Source organism: Barbus barbus (genome assembly GCF_936440315.1).
Source record: "Barbus barbus genome assembly, chromosome: 30".
NCBI classification, from domain to species: Eukaryota; Metazoa; Chordata; class Actinopteri; order Cypriniformes; family Cyprinidae; genus Barbus; species Barbus barbus.
Genome location: NC_136758.1, coordinates 19,104,085 through 19,131,215, shown reverse-complemented (window position 1 = coordinate 19,131,215; position 27,131 = coordinate 19,104,085). Strand labels below are relative to the sequence as shown.

The following is a 27,131-nucleotide window of genomic DNA, read 5'->3' as shown; positions in this document are numbered from 1 at the left end:
TCTTTGGTCATATTTACCAAGGGTGCCAATAATTCTGACCAGGACTGTATTACTAATAATCTCAGTCTATTATTTGATTGCATCAACATGTATGTCAGAAACTGAGATAGTCAAAAGATGCAGCTATATTTCACAAGAGTCATATTCTTACAAGTAGGCTACTACTGATTATTGGACCTCGCCCATATGCTATACACAGTGTTGTGCAAGTTACTTCCAAACTGTAATACATTACAGATTACTTGTTACTGTTATTTAAAAGTAATTCCTTACAATATTACTGTCTCAGAATTGTAATGCGTTACATGACTCCTGTATTACTTTTGAGTTACTTTCACCAAAACATCTACAGAGTAGACCTTAACATTCTAAAATGACAAAATGTACTAGAGCCCTGCCCTAATAGCAAAGTGTTTATATTTCGTTCCGTCTTTTTATTAAGTTCATTTAGAAAAAACGTTTGGAGCATTTTTTGTTCATTAAATAAGTTTTTTCTTTCTTAAAGTAACGACCAAGCGGCCAGGGACAGGCGGATCATAGCTTATGTTTGATCAATTTAGCCTTCTCAAATCATCACGACTTGCCTAAAATAAAATCTATAGATATACTAAAACAGTTCAAGCATATAACAATGTTTAAATGTTAAACCTAGATAAATGTGTGCTGCATCAAGGGTGTATTCCAGAAAGCAGGTTATGTGACATACCCGGGTAAGTTTGAGGATAAGCGAGCGGATAAACTCGGCTTTCGGTTCCAAAATCGGAGGTTACTTTTAGGGTATGTAAGTAACCATAGTAACTTGCTCTCTGAAGATAACCTGCTCCTGGGCAGCAATTTTTTTTTCATCAGTTATTGATGGATGTCTAAAATATAAAGATAAGGAGAAGCCTAAAACAGGCCCGAGGACCGGCCCGCGTCTGAACTAAGACGTGAATATTGGCCCAAAGCGTGGGCCTAGGGACATAAAAAAGTCGGGGGCCGACTTTAAATTAAATAAAAAAAATAAAAACATGTACCAAGTAAATTATTACTGAAAATTGATTAGTAATGCCTTACACTACTGCATTACATCAAAAAGTAATGCGTTACTGTAATGCACTACTTTTGTAACGCGTTACTCCCAACACTGGTTATACATGTTTATGTAAAGTTATGATGTCGACATTATTCAAAACTATGCCCTTTAAGAGAGAGGGGACACTCCTTCTCCTTATCGACTCTTTCTACAACTACAATGTTGCCACACTGTTAGCCCAACTGGTTTTGACCCAAACTTTATTACTCAGCCTGTCCTGTTGCCACGCTGCACCCATAAACGAAGCCCGCGTTCCTCAACCTCACATCCCGCTCAGTGGAAGTGGAGCGGCCCGTTGCTCTTCTTACGGAGGGTGTGTCCATACGGAAGTTTTAGTAATGGAAGAGCAGGCTTTTCTGGTCTCCAGTGGGCATTGAAAAGACGCACCCGTGGCTCCGTTGCTCCACTCATTCCTCTGGAGCACAGCGGGAGCGCGAACATGGCAGCGGTCCCTCAGCAGATATCGAGTCTGCCCAGCGGACTCGGGGTCTGTTCCACCTTTCCGGACATCCTCTACCTGCCAGAGCTGGTGCGTGAACGGAATATTTCATGCTCAGAAATTACCATGCTTTATCATATTTATGGCAAAATATCAGATTATTTGGGACCACTTAAATAGTAGCCTAGGCTATAAAACACTTTCAGAATATTTTCTTAGCTTTGTCATTATTTACAATTTTGGTCTTTATTATTTAGGCCTATTTATTTTTATTTATTAATTGTTATTAGCCTATTATAATAATAATTATTATTTTAAATTTGAAGTACAAAAAGGTAAAATGCAAATAGGAGGAAAGCAAAACTGGCGAAAATAGCAAAAATAGTTTTTTTCACCTTTACGGCTTGTTTAAACTCTAGCCTACCCTAAATTTGACGGACATTATAACAGTAAACGTTTGTAAAGACGGGCTACTGTTATTTTATTAGAAAAGTTCGTTTTTGGTGTAAATATTTCTATAGCCTAGTTTAACGACCAATTTGATACGTTATATGTTTTCAAAGCAGTATGTTGTATATTATTGGTGGTTCCGTCTCATTTAGTTTTATTGTATTAGGTTGGAGAGAAAAGCTTGGTTGTTTGACTCAAAATATTTTTAATTAGGCTATTAGAATTGTATTTTTATTATGTTATTTTTATATAGACCTGCACTTTTTTCTGGATGTAACTAACTGTGGGTTTCTAGTGACAAGAGGTCCCAGTCCAGCACCTCCACAAGCATTTGACACCAAGGTTAATGAGGGACACACAATACAGTTCACCTACAGAACCCATACGCTTGAATTAACCTGCAATGATGGATCAAAGTATAGTGTTTGAAAGAAAGAGTTTATTTTGTGGCTCTGGTTCTTGTCTGAGCTCGGTATAGGAGCTTTGAAGGGCATGAATGTGAGCTCAGGTCATGTATCAGTCATTCAAATGAAAGGCGAGATGATGTGTGTTAGGAGGATTAGTGGAACAGACAGAGAAAACAGAAACGGTGTGTGACTGCGTGCTTTTTTATCAGCTCCTCTCACTGTTTTTGTTCTAGCCATTTAGATGCAATATATTTGATAAACATGCGTATGTGATAATAGGCTAATATGCCTCTATAAACACACCTGGTCTTTTAGCTCTGTCAGAAAAAAAGTAAGTGTAGCTGCACACTATGGAATGTGAAAGATGTTTTTATGAAATGTTTTCTTTGCTGGTTTATGCACTTGCGGCTACTGAAATATTATGACCTTTTAATGACATAGAGCCCGTTTGTGTGCAGGCTATTTGATTCTTGTCGTGATCGTAAATTAATCCATGGATGTGTAAGAGAGAGAGAAATGCATGAATAATGGGTTATCGTAAGAGGAGAGTGATGTCGCAACGCATGCTGTTTAGGTTTGTGTCTGTGTTCAGAGGTGATAACGCACAGTTGGCCTGTCATAATCACGCCTAAACATTATTTATTTATTTAAAGAGATAAAAAACGCAATTGATAATGCACATTCAGTTATTTATTTATTATGAAAATGATGTCAATAATAGCCTAAATATATATACATGTATAAATATACACTGTAAAAAATGATCGTGATTTTAACGGTAAAAAACTGTGAAAATGCTACGGTAAAAACTTGTTACATGGTTAACGGAAAGTTCCTGTAAAATTTACAGGGAAAAACCGTAAACTGACGTTCCCAGAATTCCCTGCGTTCCATTTCAAATTCTGTTTGAATTTGACGTTTTTTTCTTTGAAATAACTATGTTTCTTCTTAGTTTTTTCTTATCAGTTATGTTTATTACATCTAATGTTGTTAAATTAATGTTTATAGCATATTTCAGTTTAATGAGTCTCACCATGATGGTGTTTAGTGCTTGTGTGAATGACACTGTGCACCTTCTGTATATTCTATTGTTTAAAAGTTGCTTGTGATGGGCTTTGGCTCATCATGTGACTTTCTCATCATCACCTGCATTTGGTGGATATCAGTGTATTTCAAAGGATCAAAACAGATTTCAGTACTTAAGTAGGTTTGTATATTAAGATTATATCAGTTAAACAAATTACGGTGATTAACTGTAAATTTAAGTTAAAACCTAAAACGTTACTACCGTATTTTTCCGGTAGAAATCTGGCAACCTCAGCTGCCAGTTTTTTTACCGTAAATTTTACGGAATTTTTTTTACAGTGTAGGCTATATCTGCTTTAAAAATACAGTTGCAAACTGCAACAATATTATATTACCGCTTACTATTATTACTGTATCGCGGACCAGCGGTGTTCCCACGGACGACGATAAAAAATATCTGACCACTGAATCCTGACCAATCAGAATCGATTCGAATCGAAATTAGTAGGCCTATATTTTTGTTATTTATTGTTAAGGAGCTGTTGCGTGCGTATAATAAATACGCAACAGCTCCTCAACAATAAATAGCAACAATAAATAACATCATCACAGGCTACTTGAAACGTAGACTAGCCTATATATTGTAGGCTACCAAGGCTGTATTTCAAGTAGCCTAGCCTGTGATTTTCTGTGCTGGTCTGGTGAGCTGTAATTATCAGGGAAGGTTTGTACTGTGTACAGACACTTTATGCTGAGTGAGTTTATAATTAACTTGTGTTAATAAGAATTAATGCATTAAACTATAAAATTACCTAAATTCAAAGGCCTAGTCTGGTTGTGGTTGGTTGCACTATGCAAAAATTGCTATACTGAATGTGTGTGTGTTTATCCCACAGGTTTTTGGAGGGCTGGTATGGATCCTGGTGGCATCTGCACATGTGATACAAACAAACCCTCAAGGATGGGTGATGTTTGTATCAGTCTTCTGCTTTGTGATGACCTTCCTGTGGCTCATCATCTTCGTTTCCGGAGGGCACAAAAACAGCAGCACCTGGGCTACAGCGGTGAGCAGAGAGCAGGCATATAGAAAGCCAGCCAGACAGACAGACAGCCAGAAAGAAAGAAAGAAAGAAAGAGAATAACTGCGTTACAGATCGGTCTCGAGTCCCACCGTAGAGCTCTGGAAGCATGCTCCGTTCCAAAATCAAATCACTGTCGGTGCTTCTGAAATTAGTGAGGGTGCTTTGCCTTCATGCACATCTATTCTGACATATCATATTTAGTCTTATATAGGCTACAGCAAAGAAAGCGCGCATAGTGCGCTTCCTTAAAAAGCTGCCACTCATTTCAGTTTATCGCGATGACGCGATCTCAGAAAATTCCGCTATTATCAATTAATCTATCAACACGGCACAATTAATCTCTTATTTACATCACCTCTACACTTTGTTCATTATAATCAGAGGATTCGTGTCGCAATCTTCCAGAACTCTGGACTGAACAAGAACTGAGTGGTGATGGATTCTGACTCACTTAATCTCCTCTGATTGGCCACTGTGTTAAAGAAATCAACAGATATTTCTCTGATTTGCTACAGTGTACAACGCTGCAAAAACAGAGCACAAACACACATTTGATTCTGACCTGAGGCGGCTGCTGGGGGCAGTTTCATAAAACAAATTTACCAATTAAGCCAGGTTTATTTAAGTTAGTCTGACTTATTGTCATTTGATTTGGTTCAACATAAATCAGACTAACTGAAATAAGCCTTACTTTCGTTTTGTTGTTTATGTTTATTTAGTTGCTTCTTTCCTGAGTCTTGATCTTGGTTACATACGTTTTCCTTAAATCATCCTGGCGACCAATTTTTTAAGTCTTGGTCGTGAGCCAGGGTTTGAAAACCATTGGGCTAGCCTATAGTGTCTCGGATTTCCCCCTAAAATAATTCAGATGACTAAAATTAAATTATGTATTATAATATGCCTATAATAGCCTAATATAGGCTTAATATATCAACTGTGAGATGCTATGCCTCATAGGATAGTAGTAGTTGTATGGTGTGTGTGAATGGTTACATATACATAGCCTATATAATGAACTGGCTATGATGATGTCTTCTGTGTGCAGGACTTTATTTATCACCTGATTGCTGTTACATTCTATTTGAGTGCCTCAGTGTCCCAGGCCTTTGTGACCATCATCCTCCAACACAGCAGTGCTATAGAATCACAATATGACAAGTACTATCAAATGAACATCGCAGCAGTGGTAAGCACAAAATACAGACTTTTTTGTTACTGATTATCGTAATGTGAATTTTTAATGCTCATTTCCCCTATTTTTATATTAAGGTTATCTTTGCCATCATCTAATGCTCACTTAAAGTTAATCTTGGAAAATATTTTTTAAATAATATTTAGCAAATCTAACAATTAATTTCCATTTTTAACATTTTTAAAGCTAGTTTAAGTTCAAATGTTTTGCTGAATTTTTCCCCTCTCTCTCTCTCTCTCTCTCAGGTGTTCTCGTTTGTTACCACATTGCTTTACTTCATCCATTGCATCCTTTCTGCTGCGCGGTGGAAATCCTTCTAATCAAATAATCTGAGCAAAAGGAAATCAATTTGACACAAATTGTTAAGTAAATTGAAAATAAACACTGGAAAACCATTGGTATTTAAAGACGAATGTCAGGGGCCAGTCCTGAGCACTCTCTCCACAGAAACACAAACCACAGCAATCATGATGGAGTAAACTCACTTATACTTTTCATACTAGATTATTTCAGCCTTATTACTTTTCTAATGATGATGCATTCTTATATTTGGGGGAAGGGAAATTTTTTGAAATGCTATCTGTACAAGTACAATGATGCTCAGTGTAGATGTGGATGAATAAACAATGTGGGTTTTGTATACTTGTACCTTTGTAACAGATAATGTTTTTTATATTTAGCTAATACACACAATGAACAACATAATATTTTAATAAAAGGATATGAACTGGATGGAATTCCCTGTGCAAGTAATTCCAGAGTCCTGAATTATGTATTTGCTATATAAATATGACTACATAAATAATGCATTTCTATACAGACAAATAAACTCATTTAAAATAAATAAAATCACCCCAACCTCATCAAATAACGATTTTACTCCAAAAAATAAACAAATGAAAATAAAACCACACAACACAGATTGGTGTACATTCCAGTGAACTGAACAAATAAGCCAAACCAAAACTCTAAAATGGAACATACCTACTACACTTCTTATTTTTACTTGCATTTATTTAATGTATCAGCTAACTTCATTATAAATACGTATGTATGAAAATGTTACATATAACGCAATAATTTACTATATAAAGGGTTGTTTACACAGAATGAGTTTTTGCTTTCCTATGAGCTGGATGGGCATGTTTGACCATTGTGCTTCTGACAATTCAACGTTTCCTCAACTTTTAAAAAACCCATCTTTAGACTTGCATTTTATCATGGCCGTAATCCAGTCATTACTGCAGGAAACCATGCTGTTTTTGCGTGAGGGTGAAAGAGTTTAACACAGACTTTGCTCATGTTCAAGTTTGTCACGTGAATTTGCCACACTGACCAACAGAAAACTGCTAGGTTTGAAAGAGACCTCGGTGTGAGCTGTGCGTCATACATCGCTACACAATTCATAATAAACTGCAAACACTTTTGGCCACAACATCTCACTGAAATTACTACTGTGACCGTAACTTTACACAAAACATGAGCAAGATTAATGACCTGACACTGAAAGTGGGTTTACTGTAATTTATTTCCAGTTATATGGCATGTGTAGGTAATTGAGAACAAAGTCTGTCTTTATACATTCACTTCCACACTATTCTTTCATGGGCTAGCGACATATAAACACACATTTCTGGGGGTAAATAGCACTTCAGGACCTTTCACTGTGTTGAAATGGTAGTTTAACAGCATAGTTCCAATCAATGCTCCCCAGCAAACGCTTGTCAGTTCTGCACTAGACAATCAGCCTGCAATACAGATTGGCTGGACATTACCGTTCAGATCACCAGATGGTCCTTTTAACCCCTGCCCACACTGATCTTTTAACTCCCTGCGAGGCCTTCACATCAGCCCAGTGCAGACGCGTATTGGGCACATCGTCCTCCACTTCAGGTTCCTTACGGGCACCGAGCTGCGGTCGCGCCACCACGATGGGCAGAGCACCTTGTTCTGCCCTGAACTCCACCACATTCAGCTGCTTTTTATCAGCTAGATTCTGATGAGTTTCCTGTGGTACAACAGATGAAAGGAAGTCAGTTATAAGCCTGAAAAATACAGTTTAAAAGGGTTATATGATGCGATTTCAAGTTTTCCTTTCCCTTTGGAGTGTTACAAGCTGTCTGTGCATAGATAAGATCCCTGAAGTTGCAAAGACTAAAGTCACAAAACCAAAGAGATATTCTTTATAAAAGTTAAGACTCGACCACGCCCTCCTAAAACGGCTCATTCAAACACACCCCCACATGTCTACGTCACGGTTTGGGAAGATTTGCAAAACACTGTCCAAATGTATACGCAACGAATGAAGGTGGAACTAATAACTGGCGCCATGTCGTGAAGACGCTGTGTTTCATTGTGAAAGCAAAAGTACTTTGTTTGGGCTTCCAAAAGAGGACACAAATAGAAATTAGTGCTTAAATTGAACTTACAACACTGTTTCAGAACAGTATAATGCAAATATTAGAGTGTGTGCAGCTCATTTTACGGAGGACTATTTCCTGAACCTGGAAGAGTAGCCTACAATGCTGGCTTGCACAAAGTGTTATAAAGTGGGGCAATTCCAACTTTGCAAGGGCAGTCTGTTATGACTATGACAGTTATGACTCACAGCCTGTAAGTACGTTTTCTTATTTAAAGAATTTGCCACTGATGATTCAAATGCGAGTTTTGAGCAGTGTAGAGTAGTGCTTGTTGTTTGTCATTTCTCCGATCACAAATGCAGACATGGTAATGTTTAAAAAAATAGTATAAAGCCCTATTCGCATGGGATTAGTATTACCTGGTGACCTCCAGTCATTTGTAATAATTGCGGAGGTTGTCTGTGATCTTAATCCCGTGCGAATCGGCCATGTCTGTAATTTGTAAAGTAAAAATTCCCCCGCAAATGACCTACTATATTTCGCAGAACACCGAGGTCCTATGATAATTTTAGTCCCGTGCGAATCGGCATCTCTGTGATTTATACGGGTCGTATATCATTTTTCAAGGTTTTTGTTTCCTGTGTGCCTTTTTATCCATCTTTCGCAAAGAATGGAGCTGCGTTGGAGTGTTTGATAGTATTTTGGGTGCTGTCATATCGCTACACCATACAATTTGCAGAATGAGAAAGCTGAAAAGGTTTAATGTGTTACAAATAAATCAAGCATAAAGCTTGAGATATTATTTTAGCCTGGTAAAATGTAAATGACACGGGGCATAAAACTATATATTAGTTTATTTTTTTTATTTTTAATCCATATAATTGGACCATAGAACGGGACTCTCAAAGCCTTGACATCCGGGTATCCGGGAGATAAATCAGTAATTTCGAGTAAAATCACAGACTTCGCTTATCCCGTGCGAATGCATCACACGAAATTCAGATGTGGGGGGAGTAATTTCAAAATCACACGTGGTCCCCAGATGATACTAATCCCGTGCGAATAGGGTTTAAGTCATTTAATCAGTAATTGTGTCTCCACTGGATGCGACAAATGCCTTGTTTATAATGGGTTTTATTGTCGCGCTGGGACAATACAGTAAGCGGCGTAACATTTCCGTCTCACGCTTGAGGTATTCGGCCAATCACAACGCACTGAATAGCTGGCCAATCAGAGCATCCCTCACTTCTCAGAACGATGAGCTTTGTAAAAATCGGTGCGTTTCAGAAAGGCGGGGCATAGAGGAACAACAATAATGTACAATGTGTGGAAAATAATGTGTTTTTTGAACCTTAAACCGCATAAACACATTGCATTACACCAAATACACAAAATAATGTTCTTTTTAGTCATATGACCCCTTTAAATGGTCATTCGTTTTCTGTGACCATGCATGCTTAAAGGAATAGTACATCCAAAAATGGAAATTGACTCTCCCTCAGGCCATCTAAGATGTAAATGTGTTCGTTTGGAACAGATTTCGCCTCTTTTTTGCCATTTTACCATTACATTTCTCCAAATCTGTTCAAATGAAGAACCAAACTCATCTACACCTTGGATGGCCTGAGGGTGAGTACATTTTCATTTTTGGGTGAACTATCCTTTTAAGGTCCTAGTGAACAACAGATTATTCTTTAGTGAGGCCAAACAGAGAGGACTCAGTGACTGGAATGACATGGATTTAGCATGAATTCTTTACATTTTTTCCTTAAAAGAAGTTCCATGATGTTTATTGGTCTTGGGACAACATTTCTGAAAACCATCAATCTGATTTTAGTATCAGAGGTTCCCACAAACTGGCACAAATTTTATTAATGAATATTCACATATTAGAGTTAAATCTGAGTAATCTGTATGACAATAGTGCAAAAATATTACTAAATCCATTTTATTTAAATATTAACATCAATATTACAAATTATAACAATGGCATGTACTCTCCAAGTAATTTCAATAAGTAAACAGTGCTGCAAGATATTAAGCAAATAATGATCAAAGAAATGGTTAAGATTTTTCATGTCATTATTGTAGTTGGATTAATAATAATAGCAATATATAAACATTAATAAAATACATGTTAGACAGAAATGTGGTTCCAAGACTAAAGGAAGATGTTGATTCTGAAACAAAATACTTGGCAAAATCATGGACACTATATCAAATAAGCTACTAAGATGTGTACAAAGACTAATCTGATTTACAATTGTACTGTTGAAATCTCTCTCACCTGATTGGCCAGGCCGTGGAAGAGAGCCCTGGTGATGTTGAGGAGGTTAACTGAACCATCTACTTTAGCATACATATCCTCTATTCCAATCAGTTTACAAAGAGTGATTACCGCCCGATGACAACGCAGACCATAACCTGAAAAAAAAAAAAAAAAAAGTATCAAATACAACCCGAATTCCCGAAATGTTGGGACGTTTTTTAAATTTGAATAAAACGAAAAATAAAAGACTTTCAAATCACATGAGACAATATTTTATCCACAATAGAACATAGAAAACAAATGTTTAAACTGCAAAATTTTACATGTATTTACACTAAAGAAGCTAATTTCAAATTTTGCTACAGGTCTCAAAAAAGTTGGGACGGGGGCATGTTTACCATGGTGTAGCATCTCCTCTTCTTTTCAGAACAATTTGAAGACATCTGGGCAACTCAATTACCATCAGCACCATCTCAAATCTGAACATCATAAATTTCAGCTATGACAGGAATGAAATAAACCAATCGTGGCTCAATGGATGTGAAGGGAAATCTGATATTATGTGTGAGAACTGTTCTGGGGTGCCTTTCCCAAAAGCATTGTTAACTAATGGTCGCAAGTTCCATAGAACTCTATTGGTAGCGATGGAACTTACAAACATAGTTGATTTTTGGAAACAGAGTACTGGATCTGGGATGTGGTACGTGACTGTGCAAACACACCCCTGCAAAATCCCATTTTAAGGAAATCATATTGCAATACATAAATGATGAGCTCAGTAACATACTGGGCATACAGATCTGTTATCAAGCCATCTGTGATTGCTCATGCTTGTTTGAGGCTAAGTCACTTACCTTTGTTCTGTTTCTTCATTCTGAGTGTGGTCCTTTTAAACTTAGATTCGATGTCATGATATACTTCACACGAGGATAAAAAAAATCATAAATATTAGAAATTAACAACAAATACAAGGAAGTTGGAAATTCAGTGTCATATAAAACGCTTCTTAAGAAACATTTATTTTTATCATCATCAATTTTGAAAAGTGTGCTGCGGTGTTGTGGAAGCTATGATACATCTCTTGGAGTATTCTTTGACAAATAGAAAGTTCAAAAGAACAACAGTGATTTGAAATAGAAATATTTGGTAACACTTTATTTTAGGGTCTCTTAACTAGTTGCTTATTAGCATGCATATTACTAGAATACTAGCCATTTATTAGTAGTAATTAAGCACATATTATTGCCTCACTCTACATGACCTTATTCTACATCCCTAATCCTAAAAAAAATAATAATAATAATTTTGTCCCTGAAAATAAATTATATATTTTTTAAATTATATTATATTTATATCCCTGAAATAAATTAACTTTTTTTTAATAATCAGAGGAACCATAATTTATTTGCATTATTGTAAATTTGATTAAAATGTTTAAAATAAAACAGTAGAAAGTGAATAATAATATTAATGATGTTGCTTAAAGGGGTCATATGATGTGATTTTCACAGCCTGTAAGTACATTTTCTTATTTAAAGAATTTGCTACTTACTATTCAATCACGAATTCTGAGCAGTGTAGAGTAGTGCTTGTTGTTTGTCGTCTCTCCGACCACAAATGCAGACAAGGTAATGTTTACGCTAGTAATGTGCGGATGAGCTAAAACGTCACCCGAATCCACAGCTTAAAATAAACTATACACCCGCCAACCGCCCACACCTATATTTTTGTCTGATTTAGATAACTGCACCTGACCCACACCCGACCATCACATTCAGGGTTCATACGGTCATGAAAAACCTGGAAAAGTCATGGAATTTTAAAACAGCAATTTCCAGGCCTGAAAAGTTTTGGAAAAATAAATAAACCCAGAACGTTTTGGAAAAGTCATGTTTAATAACTCTCTATGTTTAATCGGGTCCTGAATTTCGGTGTGGGATAGAGCATATATTACTCATTCCCGCAGCTTTCAACTTTAAAATGAGGGAAATTCCTGCAAAACATTTGTTCAATATAGCGTGTAGGTTAGATGAGTAAATAAATTCACAAAACCATCAGATCAAAGCAGTCATTTGAAAACAGCGTGAGTGATTCGGCAGTCCTCTCTTTTACTTTCTCTTCATATTGGCGCACCTAGTGCTGCTGCACGCTGCGATACAAGACTTTAGCTCACGTTTCGGTACAGTTGACAATTGTCAATTGCCTAATCGGTCATTGTTGCATCTTAACAAAAATTTATTATTTGCACGTCCTTGAAATGAAAGCTCTCAATGAGCTCTTTCTACTGGCAAAAGTACTGTCATCTATGGGTGTACAAATTTGTATTATAAACAATTGAAATCAGTACACAAAGTCAGATCAAATTATGGTAACATTTTTGTTATGTCTCTTCTGTAAAGTTGGTGACATGTCACTTACGCCCTTCTGGTTCTCAACCTTCGAAATTGAGTTTGGTAAAGCAAAAGCAAAGCTTGTTGCACTTAAGTGGCCAAATTCACACAAAATGACGTCAAAATGGTCGTACTGGCGAGTATCCTCAGAAGCACTGTCGGTTTTGTCTTAAGTTAATGTAAACAGTTGTGAATGAAAACGCATGTGCATCAGTAGATTGGATTCGTGAAATAGGTCTTGTGACAGCAGCCTAATAAAGCTGTGCCGTCTGTCATTAATGTTAATCAAACAACAAAAGACGGAGAAAATCCCTCAATGCTCTTGACCAAATGTTTTGTTGAATAACTTTAATATGTTAATTTACAGTATTCAATTTCTGTTGCCTATTTAAAACACATTCATATTTTAGAAAATGTAGTTAATATTTGCATTATTAATGATTTATCTTATCCACCCGCGACCCACCCGAAAATGAATGCAATTTTTTATTACCCTACCCGCGGATTATCCGCAGCGCCCGTGGATAGAACTGCCATCCACACAACACTAGTTTACGCGGCGCGATGCAACGCGGCGTGTAAAAAGACAGTATAAGTCATTATAATCAGTAATTATATCCCCACTGGATGCAACACATGCCTCATTTATAATGGGTTTTATTGTTTTGTGTCATCATGCCGGGACACGGCATCACAGTACGGTGAGGGGCTTAACATTTCCATCTCACGCTTAAGGTATTTGGCCAATCACAACGCACTGGATAGCAGGCCAATCAGAGCACGCCTCGCTTCTCAGAACGATGAGCTTTATAAAAATCGGCGCGTTTCAGAAAGGCGGAGCATAGAGGAGCAACAATAATGTACAGTATGTGGAAAATAATGTTTTTTGAACCTTAAACCGCATAAATGCGTTGCATTATTACACCAAATACACAAAACAACGTTCTTTTTAGCAACGTCATATGACCCCTTTAATTTTATATCACCAGCAAAATCAATGTGAATATTATGAAATTAATATATAAATCACCCAGACCTAAAAGAGAGGCTCTCAAAAATATCAAAACATGGAAACTATAATGTAAATGATATCCTTCTCTCAAACCGCACACTAAAGCACACATATACACAAGAGTTACGATGTCTGTTTGTTATATGATAGTCAGTGACGCACGTGTGTAACGCTCGCACACGCACAAAGAGTAGTAAGTGACTCACTGGTATGGTTGTTGTATCTCTCAATGTAGTAGAGATAATGCATGGCTCGGTTTTTTGCCTGTAAAACAAAGCAGCGTGTTTAATGTCAAGATAATTCCACTGTAACCTGATCTGGTAGCTCTAACACAAATGCTAGAGGTTCAAATCTTGTGTCATGGGAACTGAGGAATCATTGAGCTCACAGCACCGTTCTGTCATTATTGTGCCCTTGAGCAAGTCATTTAACCTCAGATTGCTTCAGGGGGGAATCGTGCCTGCAATTAGAGTCCAGTATGTGACTTTGTGTGCGTGTGAATGAGTTTGCATGTGACCGTGGCTTACTTTTCTAAGTGCAGTGTTCTTGTCTGCTGCTTTCCCCAGTGCAAACCCTGCAGAGAAGTGAATAAAACAGCTCATTAACACTGATTATGGCCATTGTATTTTTACCAGCCACGTATTAAACTACTGCATTGTTCCATATACTCCAGACCAGAGATGGTCTTAGTTGAGGCAACAAGTTGAGATCTAGATTAAGGCATTTAGCCTTTAGAGAAACATCATTAATGGCATATATGCATCTGTATTTACCTGCGGCTCCATTTCCATTGCCCACAGCGACCAGCGCACTGATGGATCTCTTCCTGCTCTCTTTGGCTGTGACATTAAACACACTCTTGACCTGTCAATCAAAGAACAAACATATGACTGCAGGAAATCAATTTCTGTATATGTGCTTCCTTTAAGAAACCACCAGGAGGCAGTACAAACCCACTGGAAAACACTAATGCACTCCATTGAAACATCTGAAATAGTGCAGTCATCTCTCGCACACACACACTCTTTCTCTCCTCAGGCTGCAGATGTGTGCGTAATTGCATAGTATAAAGTACTTGTACAGAATAAAAGCTTTCTTGCTTCTGCTACTTACTGCAATCTGTTATGTAACGTTTGCTGTAGGAGTATTATTGATATGATGAGATCTTTGTGCTGAAAGAAAAAGCCACCCACTGGCAAGAACGAAACATGTTCAGAGGAAGTTGCAAGGTGGATTTCAGCCTATTCAAAGAGCTCAAGCACAAAAGTTACACAGCTGATTATGTCCTAAACCAGCAGTCCGCAACCTTTTGAAGTGCCATATCTTGTTACATCATAATATTCAAATGCCGAGACGTACTCATCTCATTCAACAGAAAACCTCACTTTGAAACAGTGCCTGCGGTAATGTCTCCTCTTTTAAATAAAGTATTATTCTGACAGAAAAAAGTACATCACATAAAGTGCCACTGCGTACCCCACTAAGCAGTTTACGTGGTTTATCCATGCTGCACGGATAAATTGCATTTGGATTGTTTGGCTTTCATACAGTTTGTAACAAAATAAATATGGTTGTGTGAGGATAAGGATTACTGCAGGTAGGTCTGCGTGCAAATACAAGGGAGTTCAACATGTCTAAATAAAACAACTAAAAAATATTATTCATCTCTCTTCCTCATGTGCCAACAGTTGAAAGTCGAAAGTCGTGACGTATTGTCAAGTATGGTGACCCATACTCGAAATTGGTGCTCTGCGTTTAACCCATCCAAGTGCACACACACAGCAGTGAGTAGTGAACAAATGCGCACACACACACACACACACACCCGGAGCAGTGGGCAGCCATGCTGCGGCGCCCGGGGAGCAATTGGGGGTTCGGTGCCTTGCTCAAGGGCACCTCAGTCGTGGTATTGAGGGTGGAGAGAGCGCTGGACATTCACTCCCCCCACCTACAATCCCTGCCGGCCCGAGACTCGAACCCGCAACCTTTCGATTACGAGTCCGACTCTCTAACCATTAGGCCACGACTTCCCTTACACATGCATGTGATCATACTTTAAACAATTACACAATTCAACTTAAGTGCATAACTAAAAAATTACACTACATTCAAGAGTTTAGGGTCAGTAAAATTTCTTCATGTTTCTAAAAAAAAAAAAAGAAAAAAAGTATCTTATGCTCACCAAGACTTATTGATCAAAAATCCAAAAAATTGTAATATTGTGAAAAAAATCTAGGCATGAGTTTATTATAAATGTTTTCTGTTTAATATATTTTAATATGTAATTTATTCCTGTGGTGGAAAAGATGAATTATTAATAGTTATTACTGCAGTCCTTAGTGTCACACGATCCTTCAGAAATCATTCTAATATGCTCATTCGGTGCTCAAGAAACATTTCTTACAACTATTATCAATGTTAAACAGTTGTGCTGCTTAATATTTTTATGAAAACAGATACTTTTTTTTATTATTTGATGAGCAGAAAGTTCCAATGAACAGCATTAATTTGTAACAATGTAAAAGTCTTTACTGTAAATTTTGAGGGCAATTTAAAGGGATAGTTTACTTTCATTTTGTCCCCATTGACTTGCATAGTAGTTTTTCATACTGGAAGTTAATGGGAACAAGCAACTGAAGGGGAACTATCCCTTTAATGGATTCTTGCTGAAAGTAAATTTTAAATTCTTAAAAAAATAAATCATACTGACCCTAAATGATGTGTACATTGTTAAGGATAACACATTTTTCTACTTAGTCACAAATGTTTACATATTGAGGTATCTACTGTACAAATGGTAATTTCTAGAATCCAAGATAGTCTTGGGGTGCAGACTTGAACCCATATTTTACATATATAAACATTGCTCAGAGAGAGAGAAAAAAAGTCACCCACAACCCCATCTGTATCTCTAGTGACCTCAGGTTGAGAGCATCTGTTGTATGTGAATCCACTGAAACACACATGGCTGATTGGTCAATACAATCACAGGAATCACTAGAAATTATAGCGTCTGACACTCTAAGATCCACCGCAATCTTTCCCTTGGATTCTAAATCCCTGAGGTCTCATTAATGGGACACTGCGTGGTTCAATTGAAAGCACTAAACGAAAATGATGATGGGGACAAAAAGAAGAACACCGTTTACTTAAAAAGAGAGAGGGAGAGATGGGTGGGGAACTCCCACCTGCATTCTGTCAGTGTGATGCTGAAACACGTGTCATCTGTTCAGACCGCTTACACAAGCACACACACACTTCAGTAAAAGCAAAGCAATTCTCCTCTGATGGAAAACCGAACACGAACGGTTCCGAACAATGACAGAGGTTTGTATAGACACACATGCACATCTGCTCATTAGCTTTACTTGGTCTTGGTCATGTCATTATGCAATCACTACAACCGTTGTCTCAACCCACAATTATCATTTAAATTAAATGCAACAACTCCACTTACATGCATAAAAAAATGTGTTTTATTCACATATACATGTGTTTATCTTTGCTGATTAGCTATTGTAAATTAGCTATTATAAATGTACCACAGTCTCACACCAAAGATACAGTGTCAGACATATTAGTTGCAAGGATTATTAAATCTAACTCTTCAAATCCCCACTGTAATTACAGCAACTTTACTATATTGTTGGAAATATGGGTGTCGCAGCACTCTTTTTTTTATCTCTTAATACCTACTGAAGAGAACAACACATGATGTAAACCACTTTGGTGAAACTGTATGTGCAATGGAAAAACAGTGATCTGATTTTAGGGGAAAAAATAAGTATATGATCCCTGTTGTGGGTCTGAGCATAAAGTGTAAATTATGTCTAGAAAAATAAAAAAATTAAATTGAAATCATCATATGGCAATTATCGACTGTGCTTCACTTTAATTTGACAAAATTGCTGCATGTTTCACAGTGTAGCATGGCACTGTGTTCTTTTATAGCTCATGATCCAGGGTTTTGTAGCTATAGCAGAAGTGTAAAGTCCAACAATGTAGTCAAGTTCACAGTCAATTTGATAGTGTAAATCATGCCTAATAAATAGTGTGACAACAATATCAAAGTAATAAACTTGACTAGACAATGCAAAATGTGACTATGTAAAATGGTGTGTAAGATACAGAAAAAGAGAATGAGATCATTTAACCATTACAAGACATGATAAACTGCAGATGGGAGACTAAAACGCTAAAAGTCTTCCTCTTGCTTTAATCTATCTCCATAACCATTACGTCTTTTTATCACTCTCCTCTAACTATCAGCCATATCTCTTGCCCTCCCCTGTCTGTCTCGCTCTCTCAGTCTTGCTCATGTTTCATCCGCTCTAGAGCACTATGGCTCTCTTCCTCTCTCTTGGCAGACGTCGTGTGTCCTTGGGAGAAGTTCTTGAGTTTACAAGAAATATTTGGCTTAATTAATGTGGCTTTACTTGGGCTCTTTCAGACTTTACTCGTGCCTTCTCTAGGACACCCAGGAGACAGCGGGACGGAGGGAGGAAAAAGTGAGCCACTTTAAATGCAAGCCTGATAACGTCACCAAGCTTTTCAGAAACACTTCAAATTAATCTGCGTCCACAGAGACGGAAGACCTGGAGAACCGCAAATACTTTAATTTCTGTGTAAGCTCTCTAGTGTGTCTGTACTGGGTTATCTCTTCAGCTCTTGGGCAATGTGAGGACAACAGGCCACCATGTGCCCGATCACATGCGATATACTCTTGTCCAGACTCAGCGCTAATGTGCTGGACACTGCAAAAGACTGAGGGGGTCTGACTCACAGTCTGTGGTGGTTCATTCTAGTCACTATTGCCAGTGGCCCTAAAATGTCAATCAAAATGACAGTATGAAAGAAATGGAGAAAGACAGAGCGACAGAATTATTCTGTTTAAAACCCAGCAAGCTGTCTTCATAGGCATCACGGAGACGCTCCTGGTGTGAATTCTGTTCCAAAAGTTAGGTAACTTAATTATGTGGCCTGCTAATACACATACTTTTGGCAGCACTGCATGCAACTTTTGCAGAGACAGCAATTCTATAATGTACGATTTACAAGCTCAGTGGAAAAAAAAAAAATCCAAGGTGAATTTGATATTTCTTATTTATTTTATATATTTGATTTATTATATATAATTATACAAAAGATTTCTATATTTAAATAAATGTTTTCTTTTGAAATTTATATTTACAAAGAATTCTGCAAAAAAAAATGTACCATGGTTTCCACAAAAATAACTGTTTTCAACATTGATAATAATGAGGAATATTTCTTGATGTTTCTTTAGCATATCAAAATTATTTTGTCAAAGAATCATGTGACACTGAAGACTGGAGTAATGGCTGCTGTAAATTCAGATGTGCATCACAGGAATACGTTACATTTTAAAATATATTCATTAATACTAATAAATATTAAATATTAAAAATTATAGTAATATTTCATAACAGTCTTCTTTCAAATACATTTACAAATTATTGAACTCAACATCAAAATGTGTAATTGGAAGATAATTACACTTTATTAAATTATGGAAGCAGAAATGGGCTTCCATACAAAATAAATAAATAAATAAATAAATATACACACATACATACACACACATATACATATACACACATATACATATACACACACACACACACACACACACACACACAAGTCTGCATTGAAACACCACTGCATGTGTAGGCAGTAGGCAAAGAGGCAGCTCACTAGGTTTTGGAACAGAGCTAATGAGAGCAAGAAGAAAGCAGATCACTTCACCTAAATCAACATCAGCCTTCCACTTGATTTCTTGCAGTGTTCAGATAGGGAAGAAAAACTTTGGCTGTAAACCTGTCCACTTCTTTGCCAACAAAGCTTTATGGAAATTAAAGAATCAGAGGACAAAAGAAAGACAATATGGAAAACGCAGTAAAGTGAAAGAGAGACGAGGACCCGAGGTGAATTGCTGTACTAATTTCCATTCTAAACTCAGCAACATTTCTGGCAAATGAGTCTTGTGGTGCCAGCCAGGGGCTCTATACAGAGATTTGTTTATCAGACGTTCATTGTTGTGTATAATTAGATAATTCTCCAGACACTCCACACTACATGGTAATTTTGTGCTGAGCAGATTTTGTCCCCTGACTGCCTCCCATTTAGGAGTTCAAGAGAGTGGTTCAGAAGCTCTGAGATACACACATGTAATGACATTCACAAGGGAGATACACACAAACACAATTCTCTCTTAAATTCAAAAAAGATGAGATGCTGTATCTCCAAAGCACATCTTTTTGACAATCACAAACACACTAGCTTTGTTCCAAACTTGGTTTGCCACCTACCTAGGCAGCATTTTAAGGTCTTTTCCCAACATAAAGACTCTTTCCAAACAGTAGGCAGCAAAATGACCTCATTTTGGCAATTCTAAGGCAACACAGCATGCAGCCTTTGTGGATTAAGCAATCCCAAAATGCACTGTGACGACCTCAGTAAAAACAAACCAAGGGAAAAATTAAGCGTTTAATATAGTTTAAACTGTATTTTATTCCTCTAATGGCAAAGCTGTATTTTCAGCAGCCGTTACTCCAGTCTTCATTGTAACATCATTCTAATATACCGATTTACTGCTCAAAAAAACATTTCTCATTATTATGAATGCCGAAAACTGTGCATCTTAATTATAGATGGAGAGTTTTTTTGGAAAACAAAAATTATTATATTAGTTTGTTTTATTTATTATAATATAGTTTTTTATGAATAGAAACAGCGTTTATAATCTTCAGTAACATTACACATTTCTTTACGGTCACTTTTGGTTAATTTAACAGATTCTTGCTAAATTAAAGTATTAACATCCTTAAATTTGTATTAAGTATATATTTTGTCAGAATTCACAACTGCATTGGAATGGCTATCAATGGAGAAACAAGATAAAGCAGATCAAATTAATCCCTTGTTGCAGGTAAAGAAAAATAATATTAAGAAAATTCACTTAATACAATCAAATCCTAATTCATACAAAAATCTTTTCATGTAAAATATTCATTTTTAATCATAAATTCAAAACATTACAGAATTAGTTTTAATGCAATTTCATGTTAGTAAGACACATGGTTCTGTTTGTACTCACCTCTATCACACGTGAATCAAAATCTTCATATGTTTCTGAAGGGAAAAAAGTGACAAAGCAAAGTCACAACTTCTAATAAACAACAAAAAAACACCAAAGGTCATCAGCACAGGTTGAGATAGCTAAAAATGGCTCACACAGCCTATTTGTTTTTGATCAGGGACAGCAAATGCGTTAAATGAGATTAGGTGAGTGGTCTGTTATGACCTCTAACCCCAGGGCTCTGAGGTTGCTGTAGTAACTCATTACAGGTGTTTCATTTTGCCCGCGAGAGACAAGCATATTTCCTCGATTTAAAGGAGGGGGTGTTATTGTGGTGACTCAGGGGTGAGAAGTTGTTGGAGCAAATCTAGACATGATTCAGACTCCAGGCCTCACCGTCGCTGGGCAATCCATCACCACGACTACCAGAGATTGCACCCATATCCCTTTGGCCAATCAGAGGACAGGAAATCTATTTGCACGGTAAAATGGTGAGCGGCAGAACAGAGATGAACAGCGGTGTAAATTACAAGGAGATTGCACTTTCTGCATCTTGTTTCGCTGTGTCTGAATGTGTGTGTGTGACTGTTGAAGCAACCAAAGCGTGTAGATGCAGGTTTTGCGCCATACATTCTACTATGTTTTCATCAACCTGTTTGACTATACATTATTAAATCAACTATACAGCCATGCATCTCCTTAACTGAGTGTTTTCAGTAGAATGGAACAAATCAATGAGCTGTCCCACACACACAAACACACCTCCGTTGGGCCCCGGATCTGGCGGACCCAGACTGATCCCACCCCAGGAGTAGCCAGTCCAGCCCCTCTCTCTCTTTATCTTAGTCTTTCTGCGTTTGTCCCATTCATCCCTCTGGCGTTCCAGGGCTGCTGTCACCTCCTTCTGCTCTGCCTCTCCTCGTTGTGATGGTTTCTGGACGGACCCATCCCTATACACCGGAGAATTCAGACCAGGCCACAGGTACCCAGCCCGACCTAAAGAGCACACATGAAGTCACAAAAACACACATTACACACTATTATCAGTTTCTACCTGGTTTCAAGAAAAGCCTCCAGGAGCGAGTGTAAGAGACGGAGAAAAATAAATCGATAGATTCCCCTGAGGTCTTTTTAAGTGAAAGTAAATAATGCCACTCAATAATTGTGGCGCTCTGTGAGCGATGTCTGCTTAGGAAAAGGTTAGATTCCAACAGCAGATATAAACCTCTAAACTTGAAGCCGAGCTGTGATTGATATTCATTAACTGGCATAGTGAGTGCAAACACCTCAAGAAACGCTACAGACTAAAATGGACATCTGATGGTTACTACTGTTTATAACCGTTGTAACGTAGCGTTGGCCTTAAATCTGTCCAGAGAAAACCAGAACTGGTGAGCAATAAAATTATTTCTTTTTAAGGCATCGTATGATTAAAAACAAACAAATGGCATTTTCCTTAATGTTTGATTTACTATCCAAACATTTGCTACAAGCTCACTCAGTCCACTCATTCAAGATTAGGCTTATTTGTATGCTGCAAAACAGGTCATACAATGCTAAATCACAATTTACATGCCCACAGTCTTAAAGTAGCAAACAGTAGCAAAAATAGCCAGTTTAATTCTTTGGGTAAAAGAATGATGAGATGTGGGGCCAGTCAGAAATTTTTTAAATCACATGACTACTTTTATTTAGCAAATACTAAATTGATCAAAAGTGGCAGTAAATATATTTATAATATTACAGAAGGTTTCTGTTTCAAATAAATGCATTTTTTTTGCACTCTCTATTCATTAAAGAAAACTAAAAATAATGCATCATGGTTTCCACAAAAACATTAAGCAGCTGTTTTGCCTTGTTACATTGCCTTCTTACATTAATAACAAGAAATGTTTCTTGAGCACCAAATTAGCATATTACAATGATTTCTGAAGAGGTCTGTGACACTCAAGACAGGAATTCACAGGAATAAATCACATTTTAAAATATACTGAAATTACAATTACAATTATACATTGTAATAATATTTCTGTTTGTACTGTATTTTGTGATCAAATAAAACAGAAAATAAGACACTTCTTTCAAAAGCATAAAAAAAAAAAAAATCTAAATGGGCCCAAATCCCCTCTGCCCCAAAAGTCACATTATAATTAAATGTAAATTATGATTTTTTTTCTTTAAAAATGATCTTTATTCAAATTATAATGTTTTAGGTACAAGAAACAGACGTGTAAAACAAAGCCCCTAAAAATGTTCTTAGTGTGTTCTGTTAATGCTGTGAAGCAGGCAAAGATGAGAGGATATTATGGGTAGGATGTACCTTCTCCAAGGTTCTGGCCTCGATTGAGATCTTTTTTAATTTTACGTTTGGTTCTCTTTCCTCTTCCCTTTCTGGCACCGGCACCGGACTCAGCTAAGACTCCCCGCCAAAGCTCATCAGCTGTCACTAAGGGAATAAATGGATGTCAATAAATCACACACACCTACAACCACATCACTAATACAGTCTATTAGACTCATACACACTCTAATAAGGTGTTGGGAAGTAACTAGTTACATGTAACGGAATTACATAATTTAATTACAAAAGTAATTGTAAAGAAGAAAGAAAAAATGTGTAACTGAATTACAGTTACTTTTGAAAATGTTAAGGATTACAAATTAGGTAACATCTGATTTTGTTTTTTTTCACACACACTCCCACATACAGATTTAATTGATTTCTTTCATAAATTGCAGTGACTGCTCTAAAATACGAAACACCAATGTTCCAGGAGTTTAGAACATGCTTATTCAATAACTCTTATTTCCTATATGGGTTTATATATAGGCAGGGCCTGAGCAATAAAAAAATAAAAAATAAAAGTGAATTTCTTTTTTTTTTATCATTGTTGGTTGGTAGATACATTTATATCCAAACACCATGTAAAATTGAATTTTGCTTTCAATGTCTCCTTTAAAATTAAAATATTATAATCTTAATTCAATTGATGAATGATTTTGAAAGTCTGACAGTAATCAGTGTTGAGTACTGTACTACTGTAAGGTTAACCCTGCCTGTTTGAAAATGATTATCAGTTGAAAACATTAGAAATTTAGAAAAGTAATCAAAAAGTAATCAAATGTAATCAGTTACATTACTTTAATAAAGTAATTGAAATAGTTACACTACTTATTACATTTTAAGTAGGGTAACTTGTAATCTGTAACCTATTACATTTCCAAAGTAACCTTCCCAACACTGAGAATGAATAATAAAGTGTTAACCTGTGTATTTAGATAACAACTGCACCGTAGAAAAAATTCCAGCAGTTGGTTTTACCCTGAAATTATGAACTTTCATCTATATTCTGTGTGTGTGTTTAGAGGGGTTGGGTAATCTGGGACGTTGGGAGTTGTTTGATGTTGTTCTGATTTAATTAGGACTTAATTAGATGAGACCAAGAGGCCTGCCAGGCTTAATGAAGCATCCGATTCCAACAAAAGCAGTTCAAGAAATATCATAATTCTATCTGACAACCAAAAATCCCCAATACACACTGATGCACACAAAACCAAAGCGTTCAAACACACACTCCGTACATGCAACCACACCATCTGCAAGAAAAACACTGAAGGCACATCCCTATGCAGTTTTTAAAGTAAAAAAAAAAAAGGTTTTGGATGATTTTCTTTATAACTGTATTATTTCTAAGCTTGCACTATTCAATGAAGAGGTGTTTATGTCACAAGGAGCAGATCCTTATGAAAGCAGACAAACAAAAGGGTTGGGGGAACAACAAAGGTTGCATATCTTAGAGGAAATGGGCTTAAAAAGCAGATGCCTTTGTTTAATTCGTTCAAATTAAAAGTCATATTTATGGTCTGATTTCACGGTCCAGCAAAGACAGTTGGTGACTCTGCGAAACAGTTTCTGTGCTTCACTTCTACAATATTCTCCATATTACAAGTTTCACATGGAAGCAAAGCATGCATTAACCCATTCCGTACAGTATTTACACACACCAATCATATAAAATAAATATAAAAAAAAAAAACTAAAATAAGGATTAACTTACCATTATTATTTTTATCTTTACGTTGAATTAGCTTTTATTTTTAGATTTACTGTCATTTTAATTGTCATTTTGCTATATAGTAGTTTTAGTTTTTAATATTTCAGTATGTTCTTTTAGTTGAAGTTTTTAAACTAAGATTTTAATTTTGTTTCAGCTTTTTCAATTAACAAAAAAGGTTTTGTAGTATTAGTTTTAGCTAATAATAACAACCCTGAACTGCATGCCAATGCTATCCTCCTGTTCAATGACATGGAAATAAAACTATATTGATTGTCTCTGTATTGTTTATTGAATGCTTTACTCATCTTCCAAAGTAATTTAATGTCTCTCAATTATATTCATTAAATTTCTAAATTTCAATTTAATTAGGGATCCTTCATTTAATGTAATTAAACATCATATGATATTATTATTCATTTAACCATTTTACAGGTCATCTTAAAAAGTTTGGTCAAATTTTCTAAAGTTGAGCTGATTTTTTTTTTTTGTAACATGAGGATTGTTAATTTGTCAATTTTTATACTGCAGATGCTTAAAAAAGCTATTTATGGTACAGTATCGGCAGTCATAGTCCCCTCTGGAGCAGCTCAAGGTTAAGTACTATGATCAAGAGTACAATGGTGAAAGTAGATATCATAAACTCTGTTCTCATGATGATATTGAGAGTCAAACCTGTGACCTATGGGCTGCCAACCCTGATCCCTTAGCAATAAGGCACCATCACTCCACGATCTTGACTGACACTCACTAAAAATCAAACAAAGCTTATCATAGCTTCTTACGTTTATTGAAGAAGCTTGAATGTCTGTTCTGCTGCAGGGCGGCAGTGACTGGAGCATACTGGGGGGGACTGAATCTTGCCAAATGGGAGAGGTGAGCAGCGCCCCCTAGAGCTCTGAGAGCTCCGACACCTGTTGACAATAATGACAGAGGATAGGACATATCTTAAAAGAAAAATGAAAAGTTCTGATCTATACCATTATACAGCACAAAACCAGATACACAGAATTTACTATCTATTCTACTGACAATACACATCCATGTATAAAACTATTCAACACATAAAAGTCCAGTTTTTAAGTTTATTCTTTATAATATCTAATAAATATCGCCTCTAAGTTCTTAGAAGCTTGTCACCTCTCTACTGAAATCTTAGTTCACACTTCATGCACAATAACTTCCAGATCACTGATTATCTTTGGTTTCCACATATATATATATATATATATATATATATATATATACATATATATATATATATATATATATATATATATATATATATATATATATATATATATATTATACTGTACATCAAACCACAACAAAAACAAACCAATAAAAACAAAGAGTACATCTATTGTGCCTAAACATTTGATGAAGGCTTATCTGCTTCTCTGTTAAGGTCAAAACAGCAATATTGAATACATTGGTCATTTATAGTCCACTAAACACGAGCAAAAACTGCCATACTAAGCAGCTACTTGCAGTTCTTCACACAACATCATGTAAGGCCAGAATTCTCATACTTCAGATCTGGAATGACGAAGATATTTAAAACAATAAAAACAAGCCATTGCGTATGAATGATAACAAAAACATTACACATTAAAATTAACGTCACATGCTTCACATTTCAGAGGTCAGTGTGACAATTTACTGACTGCTATTGCAGACATGTCTATGGTGGCTAGGGCTGACATTTTGTGCTAGCTATATGAGGGATAAAATCATTTTAGAGTTTTGTATTAATTTTTTATGAGGCAAACCATCACATTTCTCCTGCTCTGACAGCGACTGTTAGCATGTTCACACTAGCTTTATCTATAAACCTCTTATAATCTACACGTTATTTACATGGATCTCTCGTCAAACTCGAAGACAACCGCCAACAGAGGTAAAAAATAAACGTTAATTCAAAAAAGAGTTATTAAAAATGCACCTTCAAATGACAAGCGGAGGACACAGCACAGCCTTGTGACCGCCGCCATGTTCGGATGCTGAGGGGTCCTTGAGCGCAGGGCGTGCTGTCCAAACCTGTGCCTGCGTAAAATTACAGGAGGAATCGTTTATCTTTGCTAAACTACGATGAATAAAATTATTCTTTTTGAAGGCGAATGGCTTTTTTCAGAGTTTATATGGCATTTTCAAGCACAATAACGAATATATCGGAAATATGTTGTATAATTTATTGCTGCAAGGAATTTCATTTAAAAACAATAATAAATGTCAAGACTTTTATATAGCATCTTTATCTTCACAGCGATTACAC

At 36.5% G+C, this 27,131-nt stretch overlaps 2 protein-coding genes across 2 annotated transcripts; one reads left to right on the top strand and one right to left on the bottom strand.

Annotated features, from left to right (window-relative positions):
• The first annotated feature begins 1,402 nt into the window (after positions 1 to 1,402).
• LOC306850587 (myelin and lymphocyte protein-like) lies at positions 1,403 to 6,779 on the top strand. Its single transcript, XM_079386284.1, has 4 exons — positions 1,403 to 1,604; positions 4,294 to 4,461; positions 5,525 to 5,665; positions 5,917 to 6,779. Exons 1-4 carry the CDS (start codon positions 1,515 to 1,517, stop codon positions 5,989 to 5,991), a joined length of 474 nt encoding a protein of 157 aa, XP_079242410.1. The 5' UTR covers positions 1,403 to 1,514; the 3' UTR covers positions 5,992 to 6,779.
• On the bottom strand, positions 6,531 to 26,870 carry mrps5 (mitochondrial ribosomal protein S5). Its single transcript, XM_079386283.1, has 11 exons — positions 26,802 to 26,870; positions 25,642 to 25,770; positions 23,122 to 23,247; positions 21,564 to 21,797; positions 20,820 to 20,854; positions 14,476 to 14,566; positions 14,230 to 14,276; positions 13,909 to 13,966; positions 11,155 to 11,217; positions 10,319 to 10,455; positions 6,531 to 7,679 (listed from the first exon to the last, which is right to left on the bottom strand). Exons 1-11 carry the CDS (start codon positions 26,848 to 26,850, stop codon positions 7,455 to 7,457), a joined length of 1,194 nt encoding a protein of 397 aa, XP_079242409.1. The 5' UTR covers positions 26,851 to 26,870; the 3' UTR covers positions 6,531 to 7,454.
• Positions 26,871 to 27,131: the final 261 nt, after the last annotated feature.

Coding starts and splice junctions, on each gene's coding strand:
- LOC306850587 (XM_079386284.1), top strand. CDS start 1,515: ATGGCAGCGGTCCCTCAGCAGATATCGAGTCTGCCCAGCGGACTCGGG. Junction 1,605..4,293: donor TCCTCTACCTGCCAGAGCTG/GTGCGTGAACGG, acceptor TTTATCCCACAG/GTTTTTGGAGGGCTGGTATG. Junction 5,666..5,916: donor AAATGAACATCGCAGCAGTG/GTAAGCACAAAA, acceptor TCTCTCTCTCAG/GTGTTCTCGTTTGTTACCAC.
- mrps5 (XM_079386283.1), bottom strand. CDS start 26,850: ATGGCGGCGGTCACAAGGCTGTGCTGTGTCCTCCGCTTGTCATTTGAA. Junction 23,248..25,641: donor TTCAAGCTTCTTCAATAAAC/GTAAGAAGCTAT, acceptor TTATTCCCTTAG/TGACAGCTGATGAGCTTTGG. Junction 20,855..21,563: donor AGATCCGGGGCCCAACGGAG/GTGTGTTTGTGT, acceptor TTTTCCCTTCAG/AAACATATGAAGATTTTGAT.